The 11,630-nt window shown below is 51.5% G+C and overlaps 1 protein-coding gene across 1 annotated transcript; it reads right to left on the bottom strand.

The window, feature by feature from the left end:
- Positions 1-1,036: 1,036 nt before the first annotated feature.
- LOC132243804 (uncharacterized) lies at positions 1,037-6,665 on the bottom strand. Its single transcript, XM_059714192.1, has one exon. It carries the CDS (start codon positions 6,527-6,529, stop codon positions 1,835-1,837), a length of 4,695 nt encoding a protein of 1,564 aa, XP_059570175.1. The 5' UTR covers positions 6,530-6,665; the 3' UTR covers positions 1,037-1,834.
- Between the last annotated feature and the right edge of the window lie 4,965 nt (positions 6,666-11,630).

Raw genomic sequence — 11,630 nt, 5'->3', positions numbered from 1 at the left:
CACTTTCCCCTGAATTTGCTCTGAATTTATATGGAGGGGATGGAGAAAAGCCTGGACTGGTAAAGGATCTTTCTTTTAGAGAAAAGTATTCCTAAATTAAAGAAAGTACTCCCGTCTGTCTCCCCTCCTGGCCCCAGACCCTTTCTTTTGAAGCAAATCAAGCAGTAAATAAAGTCTGATTCCCATGGACGCTTACATACACAGACTGTAGGATGAATTGGAGAATAGATTGGATTCGAGAGTTTTTTAAGTGAACATTTCTTTGTAAATCCTATTGTGTTTCAACTGCATTCATCAAACAATGGAGACTTTTTCCCATGGCTAATTTAGCACTATAAATTTTGTAAACTAGTGAATAATGACACTACCTTACATTACAAATGACTTTGTGATGGCTGCATTTTTATGAAGGAATCCTTTATGTTTTTCACTGTGTCAGAAGCATCACTGAATTTTAATTTCTTAGGCTCTGGTACTTTATTGTAGGCCATGTGGGAAGACTACTGTGCCTATACACAGTTTTACTCATTGAATTTACCTGTTTGGATTATTTGGGGATCAAGATCCAGTTGACATGGCTGGAGATCTTAGGCCCTTGTGGAACCCTATGTGATCTCTTCTTGGGAGCAGGGAATCCATCTATAAGGAGTGTGGCGGGCCAGTAGGGGGCGCTCCTGCGTTGAGCTGCCCACCTCCCTGCGCCCGACCACCTTCCAGGCTCCGAGTGCCTCCCTTAGGGTGCCTCCCGTCCGGCCGACCCCTTCCCTGGAGCACACCCGCTAGCCTGGGGTCCCGCTGCCACCATCCAAGGCTCTGGACTCACTTCTGGCTCTGCGCGCCTTGGAGAACGCAGGCCTGATCGTCCAATGGGTACTAGATCCAATACAAGCACTCGGGGCACTTCCCCAAGTCAGGGGCTTATTATGAAGCCTCCCTTAGTCCACAGACCTAAGGGGCCTCCTTGGCATAATTTAGACCCACCCCTCAATAAGTTTCCCACACCGGTCACAAAGGAGAACTTTATTGATTACAGGGGGTAGGGTGAAAACAGGGTAAAAGGTAGAGCAGTATCATAGAAATCTTACAGGAATATCAAAGGAATCCCATTGAGCAAACCAGGGTGGCTGAGGTAGCCGTTTAAACGCATCTGAGTTACTGAAACTAAATATCTAATCGGATCTTTAGTAGCTTACTCACTCTCATCGTCCAGAGGTAGTTGTTGTTCCTCTGGAGGCAGGGCACTCTTGGAGCATGCGGTGATGAGGAGAGAGCCAGGCTCAGATTCACCTGGATGACCGCATGGCTAATGGCTGACTGCCCCTTCTTCTTGGACCGAGCCCTTAAATAACCTCTCTGACCTCAGCAGCCCGGTCCAATCGAAGCTGCCAATACTGGCCACAAGCTGACCAATCTGCCCCGCATCCCTGGCTACCTGGGCCCGCGCAGGGCCGGGTCTTTCCCCCCTGCCCAGGTGACCAGAGCATCACCTCCCAGGCGCCAGGCTTTTGTCATGTAGACCAGGTGGGAGATCCCCGCCCTGAGGAATGAAACAGCAGCCTCTCAGGCTGGCTGAGACAGGTCTCTGGAGAGGGGCACCGACGGTGGCATTTCTGCCACACTTCCCCCCCCTCCTTTACAAGCTCGGACACGGGGCCTCTCAGGGCCGTGGGTCCGGGCGTGTCGGGTCAGGGAGTTCCCACGGGATGCCAGAAGAAGGAAAAGGGAAAAACCTGGAACATGGAACAAGTTAAGACAATAACAGATAGAAACCATAAAACCTGATGGCAGTCTTACACTAGTGATCTCCTCACTAGTCCCAAGTCCCAAGGACTCACTACCCAGAGTCCTTTCGTGACAAGGCATCCGCTATCACGTTCTGGCTTCCTTTTATGTGTTGGACAGTAAAATTAAATTCCTGCAGCTGCCAGGACCAACGTTGCAGCTTGGCATTGGTGTTGTGCATGGTCTGCAGCCACTGCAGTGGGGCATGGTCCGACAGGACGGTGAACTGTTGTCCCCACAAGTAAGGCTTCAGCTTGTTCAGGGCCCAGACGATGGCCAAGCACTCCTTCTCGATGGAGGACAGGTTTCGCTCCCGAGGGATTAGCTTCCGGCTGAGGTACACCACGGGGTGCCGTGTCTCCTGGTGCTCCTGTAAGAGCACAGCTCCCAGTCCTACGTCGGAGGCATCCGTTGCCACGTAGAAGGGTTTATCCTGGAGCGGTGCTTTCAGGATCGGTTGTTTGACCAGGGCAGCCTTGAGGGTGTCGAATGCTTCCTGGCACCCCTGCTTCCAGACCACCGGGTCCGGGCTGCCCTTCTTGGTCAGCTCGTGCAGCGGGGCTGCGGTTGCTCCAAACCCTGGGACCAATCTTCGGTAGTAACCCGCCAGGCCAAGGAAGGCTCTGACTTGCTTCTTGGTCTGTGGAGGTGGCCAGTCTTTGATGGCCTCGATCTTGTCCCACAAGGGAGCAATATGACCTCCACCCACACGATGACCCAAGTACACTACTTCCGATAGTGCCCACTGGCACTTCTTGGCTTTCACCGTAAGACCAGCTTGCTTGATCTTACCTAGCACGGTGGTCAGGTGAGTCAGGTGCGACTCGAAATCCGGACTGAAGATGGCGATGTCATCGATGTAAGCCATGGCAAACTGCTCACATCCTTGCAGCAGATTATTGATCAGTCTCTGGAAAGAGGCGGGCGAGTTGCGCAAACCGAAAGGTAAAACTGTGAACTCGTATAGCCCCGTAGGTGTGGTAAAGGCAGACTTGGCTATGGCATCCGGGTCCAGGGCCATCTGCCAAAATCCTTTGGACAGATCGAGAGTTGAGATCACCTTGGCTGGGCCCAGGCGATCCAGCAACGTGTCCATCCTGGGCATAGGGTACGCATCAGGGGTGGTGATGGCATTCAGTTTCCGGTAGTCCACACAGAACCGGATGGTCCCGTCCTGCTTCCGGACGAGCACCACCGGACTGGCCCAGGGACTCGTCGAAGGCCGGATTACCCCCAACTCCTCCATCTCTGCGATCTCCCGTTCTATTTCTTGCCTCACCTTCTCGTTGACTGGGTAATGTCGGGAGTATATAGGGCGATGGCTGCCCGTCTCTATCGAGTGTACCGCCAGGTCCGTTCTACCTGGTTTGTTAGAGAACACAGTCTCAAAGTCCTTGAGCGCTGCGAGCAGCTGGTCCTTGTCCTGGGAGGGCAGATGGTCCGGCAGGCGGAGTTCCTCGATCCCTGCCTCACCATCCCAGTCTCCATACATGACCGGCTCCTCGGGGTCCTCCGGAGTTCCCTCAATGGAGGGGACCCAGAATACCATCTCCTTTCTGTCGTAGTAGGGTTTAAGCATGTTCACGTGAATTGTCTTAGGTTTCCTACCCTTAATACCCACTACATAGGTCACATCATCCAGTCTGTCCAGGACAGCATGGGGACCTTCCCAAGCAGCTTGCAGCTTGTCCGTTTTTAGTGGCAGGAAAACCATCACATTCTCACCCCGCTCAAAGGTACGTAAGCGGGCCTTCTCATCATACCAGGACCTTTGCTTCTCCTGGGCCTGTCCCAGGGAGTCCCGTGCCACCTTCATCATGTCAGTCAGTTTCTGACGGAAGTCAAGCACACACTCCACCACGGAGGTCTTTGTGGAAGCGATCTTCCCTTCCCACTCCTCTCTCACCAAATCGAGAGGACCTCGCACTCGCCTCCCGAACATCAGCTCGAAGGGCGAGAACCCAGTGGACTCCTGGGGCACCTCCCGGTAGGCAAAGAGCAGATGCGGCAGTTTCTCATCCCAGTCATTGGGGTTGGAGTCCACATAGGCCTTGAGCATCCCTTTCAAGGTCCCGTTGAACCTTTCCACCAGCCCATTTGTCTGAGGGTGGTAGGCTGTGGTCTTAAGGTGTTGCACCCCACAGCAGTCCCACAGGCACTCCATTACCTCCGCCATGAAGTTCCCACCCCGGTCCGTCAGGATCTCGGAGGGAAAACCCAGCTGGCAGAAGACCTTGATGAGGGCATCAGCAACCACGGGGGCCTCGATGGAGGTCAAGGCAACTGCCTCCGGGTACCGCGTTGCGTAATCCACCAGAGTCAGTATGTATTTCTTTCCCCTACGAGTCCTATGCTTCAGCGGTCCCACAATGTCCACAGCCACCCTGTGGAAGGGTTGGTCTATGATCGGGAGGGGCTGCAGGGGAGCCCTTCTCTTGTCCCCGCTTTTGCCCGTCCGCTGGCATGTCTCGCAAGATTTGCAATAGTCCGTCACATTCTGGGCAATTCTGGGCCAAAAAAAGTTCACCTGCAACCGCTGGCGTGTCCGTTCCCTGCCCATGTGACCAGCACACGGTAGATCATGAGCCAGGGCAAGCAATTGCTGTCTGTATTTCTGGGGTACTATGAGCTGGCGCTGGGGCTCCCTGGTCTCGGCATGGTTCTTCGGCACCCACAACCGATAGAGAAGCCCCTTATCCCAGACCACCTGTTCCCTCTTGTCCGGAGTGAACTCAGTCTCTTGCTCCTGAGCCATCTGCCGGAGTCCCTCCAAGCTGGGGTCCTCCCAAACCTCCTGCTTGAACTCCTCTTGCCCAGCTAGGCAATCAGCAGGGAGTGCACACTCACCCACAGGGACTTCCTGGGTCTCCTCCCTGCTAGTGTCACCCCCCTCTGCCACTGACGGAATGCACGCCTCCCCGGAACTGTCACTTAACCCACCCTCGGGGTTACCGGTTCCCTCTGGGACCAGGGTGCAATCGCCGTCTGCAGGGGTCCCTTCCCCTGTGGCCAATGGTGTGACTTTCTCCCGGGGATTTCCTAACCCCCCTTCTTTAGCCTTCCTGCTCTGCAGGCGAGTCACCGCATGAACGGTGCGGGGCTTTGGCTCTTGGATCTGTTCCCACCTCCGGAGCTGGGCTTCCTGCTCTATAAGATCCCGTCCCACCAGGATGGGGGCCGGAGCCCCTTCCAGTACCCCCATTTCCAGGTACGTTGCACAGTCGTTCCACACGATGGGGGCACAGAATACCGGTACCTTCTGGGGTGCGGACCCCACTCCGTGAATAGTGAGGGTCTTGCCTGGGATTATGTCTGCAGGTGAGACCAGGTTGGAACTAATCAGTGTCACACTGGCCCCCGTGTCCAGTTCCCCCACAAGGGTCCTCCCCTTCACTGTGATCATGGTCCGGTGGGGGGCCATCACCTCCTCCGAGTTTGTGATCCTGTAGCAACAGACACTCTCCTCAGAGGGGCTCCGGCCCTCCCCCTCGCTGCTCACGGCTGTTGCACGCCTGACGGGCCTGGGTCTAGTGCTTAGCTTTGGGCAGTTGGGCTTGATGTGGCCCTGCTCCCCGCAGTTATAGCACCCCCTCTTTTCCGAATTGGGTGGTTTGTTCGAATCTGGGGCCGCCTTGCGCTCGGCAGGAGGTGGCCCTCTTTCCCCTTTTTGACCTGGGCCTCCCTTCCCCCCTCTTTGGAACCCTTTTTGCTCCTTCCCAGAGTAGGGAGGCTTCTCACGGTTTAGCAACAGTCGGTCTGCAATTTCTGCGGCCTCGTGAACATTTTTGGGGTCCCTGTCCCTGACCAGGGTCTTAACCTCTGTTGGACAGCAATAATAGAATTGTTCCAGCACCAGGAGCTGGCGTGACTTTTCTGCAGTGTCAGCCTTGGCTTCGGCTAACCATTTAATGTATGTGTCCTCCAACAGGACCCCAAAATCAGTCAATGACTTTCCGGGTTGTGGGCGCGTATTCCGGAATTTTTTCCGAAAATACTCTGGTCCTAACTGGAACCTTTTAGACACTGCAGCTTTAAAGGCATTATAGTCATCAGCTGCGTCTGAGGGCAGGCTGTTAAGGACCACCGCCATGTCACCCTCTACCAGTGCAGACAAGTACATCATGATCTTTTCCTCCGGCACCTTGCACCGCTGGGCTTGTCTTTCGAAGTTGCTTAGGAACACCGCAGGATCGTCTCCCTCTCGGTAGCGAGCAAAGGCGGAGACGTCCAGTTTGGGCTGTTCCCCGGACGCTTGCGGAGGGTTCGCGTTTCCCCCAATGGTCTGCAAATGGAGCTGTGCTTCCAGCTTTTGTGCCTCCAACCGGGCTTCCCTTTCCAACCTCCTCTCTTCCAGCTCCATCCTTTTCAATTCTATCTGCTCCTTCTCGCGCTGGCGCTGGGCCTCCAGCTCCAGCCTTTTCAATTCTATCTGCTCCTTCTCACGCTGGGCCTCCTGCTCCAGCCTTTTCTCCTCCAGCTCCATCCTTTTCATCTCTCTCTCATGGAGTCTCTGTTGCTCCCTCTCGGAGAGTGATCTCCTGGCAGCCTCCGGGCTTGACGAGCGGGAGGGTGGTCCTGAGTCAGGCCCAGGACTTGATGAGCGTGAAGCTGACGCTGGTTCTGACTCGCTGGTGCACAAAAGTTTAATCAGCTCTTCCTTCTTTAGCCCTTTCTTCACGTGAAGGCCTCTCTCTTTTGCCAATTCCTTCAGTTCGGGCACAGTCATCCGGACATACTCGTCCTCCATCCTGACTCTCTACCCTATCCAGTCGACCCGATGTCAAATTAGAAATTGTTTGCTCAAGGGATTTCAGTGACTCTATTCCTTTCCCAAAATTATGCCTCTAATACAGCAGGGTATTCGGATCCCACCGCTGCCACCACGTGTGGCGGGCCAGTAGGGGGCGCTCCTGCGTTGAGCTGCCCACCTCCCTGCGCCCGACCACCTTCCAGGCTCCGAGTGCCTCCCTTAGGGTGCCTCCCGTCCGGCCGACCCCTTCCCTGGAGCACACCCGCTAGCCTGGGGTCCCGCTGCCACCATCCAAGGCTCTGGACTCACTTCTGGCTCTGCGCGCCTTGGAGAACGCAGGCCTGATCGTCCAATGGGTACTAGATCCAATACAAGCACTCGGGGCACTTCCCCAAGTCAGGGGCTTATTAGGAAGCCTCCCTTAGTCCACAGACCTAAGGGGCCTCCTTGGCATAATTTAGACCCACCCCTCAATAAGTCTCCCACACCGGTCACAAAGGAGAACTTTATTGATTACAGGGGGTAGGGTGAAAACAGGGTAAAAGGTAGAGCAGTATCATAGAAATCTTACAGGAATATCAAAGGAATCCCATTGAGCAAACCAGGGTGGCTGAGGTAGCCGTTTAAACGCATCTGAGTTACTGAAACTAAATATCTAATCGGATCTTTAGTAGCTTACTCACTCTCATCGTCCAGAGGTAGTTGTTGTTCCTCTGGAGGCAGGGCACTCTTGGAGCATGCGGTGATGAGGAGAGAGCCAGGCTCAGATTCACCTGGATGACCGCATGGCTAATGGCTGACTGCCCCTTCTTCTTGGACCGAGCCCTTAAATAACCTCTCTGACCTCAGCAGCCCGGTCCAATCGAAGCTGCCAATACTGGCCACAAGCTGACCAATCTGCCCCGCATCCCTGGCTACCTGGGCCCGCGCAGGGCCGGGTCTTTCCCCCCTGCCCAGGTGACCAGAGCATCACCTCCCAGGCGCCAGGCTTTTGTCATGTAGACCAGGTGGGAGATCCCCGCCCTGAGGAATGAAACAGCAGCCTCTCAGGCTGGCTGAGACAGGTCTCTGGAGAGGGGCACCGACGGTGGCATTTCTGCCACAAGGAGTAGATGACAAAACTGGAGCTTCAGTGTATTTCAGTATCCAAAAATATTCTGTATTTTACAAAGAATATTTAAATTCTTTGAAATAGGAAACTCCTATTAGCATTATTGACCTGACTATAGAGTCTGTTATTGAAGTGTATTAGCAAAAGGTTTATCTATCTATCTATCTATCTATCTATCTATCTATCTATCTATCTATCTATCTATCTATCTATCTATCTATCTATCTATCTATCTATCTATCTATGTTAGAGAACTGAAATTTATGCAACCAAATTCATTTAATTTTGTGTTTCTATTTAGAACTCCCTTGATTTTTTCCTGTTTCTTGTTGTCATTGATTAATTCCTATTGCTTCCTAAGACAAATTATAGCTGGTCTAAAAAAATCTACGTATACCTATAGAGGGTTTTTGTTGAGGGGAGGGTGGGGCTTGAGATAAAGAAAAGTCCTGGGAATTGCTGCTACTTTGCTACTTGTACAGGAGCCAAACTATTTCTCAAGCAGACAGAAAAGACATAGGAGCAGCTTCTCTACTGCAGCATCAGGGAACAGGAAGTGAATGACAGATTATAGCTGGCACCAACCTTCTCCCTTGGTGCCCTGTGGATAACCCTCTTTCTCCTCTGCCTGATCACTTGATAAATCCTAGGATCCATGTGATACCCATCATCCCAAGTCATGTCATCTAGGGCAAGTGAGATATTTTAGGGAGTATATTTTGCTCTTCATTTGGCAGAAAAGTAGCAAACATAGCCTCAGCAGGTGCATCCAGACAAGTGCTTATTGGTGTTTCCCTGGGGGCAACTAGCAGCAGCACATACATGTGTCACTGAAGTTGTTTCCAGGGAATGCCCCTGCATGTGTGCTCTGGCACTTGGCAAGTTGCCCCATCTCGGCAAGCCACTCCACTTTTTTCTGCATGCTTTTTTGATACTGGGATCTCCTGGTATCTGAATTTGGCTCCATGCTGCAAATATGTAGAACAGAGAACCAAATCGTGTGCATTGGGTGCATTTTGCAGTGCTTCAAAAGCCTTTGAAATGCTGCAAAACACATGTGTGCTCATGTGGACATGGTCAGCAGGTGTAGCTGCAGGGACTAAGCAGATGCTGCTGATGGTATCAGACTGCTGACAGTTTTCACTCTGGATAATCCCTTTCTCGCACTGATTGGCTCTTGGCTTCAATTCCCTCTCATTTCTTCCCTCCCTCCCAATCTCCACAACTCAGTCTTACTCCCATGCCCCTATTACTTTCAAACTTCCTTCATTTTCTCTTTTCAAATATGCCCTCTTTCATTACTTCATCTCTCTACTTAGCTATTCTCCTCACAACAAAATCAAGTCAAGGCACAGCTCCACTGTGTCAAGTCAAGGCCATGCAATCTCTGGGTATATCCAGATGAGCAGGAATGTGCACTTTGCAGCACCTCAAAGGATGTTAAGGGCCTGCAAAATGCACGTGGCACATGTGAAAAGGTTCTCTGTGCTGCATATTTACAGCATGGAGCCAAAATTAGATACTGGAAAATCCCAGCATCTAAAAAAATGCTTCAAAAAACAGGTGGTGTGGCTTTAGTATGTGCCACCTGAAACTAAAGCCCGGCCAGCCAGTCATGCTCTGGCTGCTGGCCAGGCTCCATGTGCCTATATCGCCACTGCTAAAGCACCAGTAGGCCTCCAGGACTCCAGGTAAGGCTGCTGGGGCCAGGCCAGGTGCTGGCCCCAGCCTTCATCAACCCACTCAGGAAAATTTGCTGTGTGCCAGAGCATGTGTGCAGGGATGTTCCCCATGGACAAATAGCAGGAGCACAACTAGGGAAATACATGTGCATGCTCATGACGAATGTGCTCCCTGGATCAGGGTGAGGCATATGGGGCCATTGTACCACAAGTCCTTAAAGCCCTGGAAGTGTTAGGGACTCAAACCTATGGACAACTGCTCAGGCAATATGTGTAGATGCCACTGAAGTGGATAGGTATTGTCAGGACACCTGAACCTGACCAAAATACAGCATCTGTTTATAGTCTTTCTCTTCTTTTTAATATAAATGGTGTAATGGCAGCAGTAGACAGTGGAAAACATGTTCTTGCTTGGTAATTTTTTGGACTGTGTCACTACACGATTTGCTTGTCTCTTAGTATGATTATCAAATAAATTTGGTAAGTAGTACAGTAGTAAGGTTTGGGCCTCATCATTTTTGCCAGTCAGCAAAGATCTGTGTTGAGCTTCAAGAGAAACTGCAATATAATTTTTACCCTATGCACAAGCCAGACAATGCTATGAGACTAAATAAATGAGGGGTCTGATAATAAGATGTTCAGCCATTTGCTTCTAGGTCACTGATCTGAAACTGATCCAGTTCAATAGTATCCAAAAGCTATTGAAAAGTGACAGCTGTTTAGGGGCTGATACGAAATAAGTTGGCACTAACCATGTTTCATTATAATTTCAGTGTCTGTCTTCTGTTTTGGTTCTTCAAAAATGACAAGTCTGAGCAAATAAAAGTTATCCTTTGTATCAGTTTGCCTACAGTTAGACAGCTGTCAACACTCCATGGCAAAAGTCATCCTCTCAGTAGGCATTAAGTAGACAATAAATGCTGCACTGTTTTTCATGTAGCCTGACCCCTACACCTCTGCAGAGAACAGTGCTGGATGTGGACTGTTTCAGTTTGCAAGAGAGTTACTCCCAAGCAGAGCTGGTCAAGAATAAATTTAGTTCATGGGAACCTTCTTTTATTTTAAATTGACTTTTCATCTGAATGTGACTGAAACAATACACATGCACACACACACAAACATACACACACACATATGCACAGTCAGGCTGTTGGTGGGCTCTCCTTCAAGCCAAGGTGATGGATGAGTCCCACACAGCAATGGAGATCATGGGGGCCATGAACCACTTGGTGCAGGGGTGGCTCATTGGGCAGGGCGAGCTCACCCACGGGTTCATGGTCACCAACAATGGGGCCAATATGGTCAAGGCGGTCTGTAATACCAACTTTGTTGGAATCTGTTGTGTGGCACACAAGTTTCACCCCATTGTCAGGGACATCTTGGAGAGGGACAGAGCTGCCAATGATGGCACCAGCACCACCAGCAAGCTCGTTTCCAAATGCAGGAAGGTGGCAGGATACTTCCACTAGAGCATCCGGGGGGGCAAGATGCTGCAGGACAAACAGTCAAAGCTGAACATCTCATAGCACAAAATCATGCAGGATGTGGAGACTCAGTGGAACTCCATATACCTGATGCTCGAGAGTCTAGTGGAGCAACAGAAGGCCATCCATGAGATGGTCTTGCTTGGGGAGATGGGGATCAGTGGCCCCCTTAACAGAGATGAGTGGGATACCATCTCCCAGACCTTGGTGGTCCTCAAGCCCTTCCTTGAGGGTACTGAGACCCTCAGTGCTGGCGATGCCTTCCTTAGCCAGGTGATCCCTGTAGCAAATGAACTTCAGAATCAAATGGAGACGTTCCAGGGTATCAATGTTCCTGGCTGGGGCAAGCTGCTGTCACCAGACATGCAGGCACTGGTGAGGCAGCTGAAGGAGGGCATCAGGAAACGGCTTGATCCCTTGCAGTCCAGTACGGTCCACATACTGGCCACCATATGTGACCCAAGGGTGAAGGAGAGCATATGCAGCAGCCAAAGCCTGAATCAGTGGACAGAGGTGATGGTGAAAAGAGGGAGGCAGAATGGTGGAGGTGGAGGAACATGGAAGAGGGGGATCCATTAGCATCTTTACCAAGGCATACAAGAAAATGGGACTGATGCTTGACATATGGAAGACTAAAGTCCTCCACCAAAAAGCTCCTAATGAACAGTCCTCAGCTCCGGTAATCCATATCCATAGTGAGACTCTGGAGAAAGTGAAGATTTTCCTGTACCTCAGGAGCCATCTCTTACAGAAGGCTGACATCAACAAAGAAATCCACATCGCCTCAAATGTGCAAGTGCAGCCTCCAGACACCTGAAAAA

Source organism: Alligator mississippiensis, chromosome 1 (genome assembly GCF_030867095.1).
Source record: "Alligator mississippiensis isolate rAllMis1 chromosome 1, rAllMis1, whole genome shotgun sequence".
Classification (NCBI taxonomy): domain Eukaryota; kingdom Metazoa; phylum Chordata; order Crocodylia; family Alligatoridae; genus Alligator; species Alligator mississippiensis.
Note: the sequence above shows the minus strand (reverse complement) of the source record. Positions and strands in the feature narration are given on the sequence as shown.

What these genes read in the sequence shown, in the direction of transcription:
- LOC132243804 (XM_059714192.1), bottom strand. Translation starts at nt 6,529, where the DNA reads ATGGAGGACGAGTATGTCCGGATGACTGTGCCCGAACTGAAGGAATTG.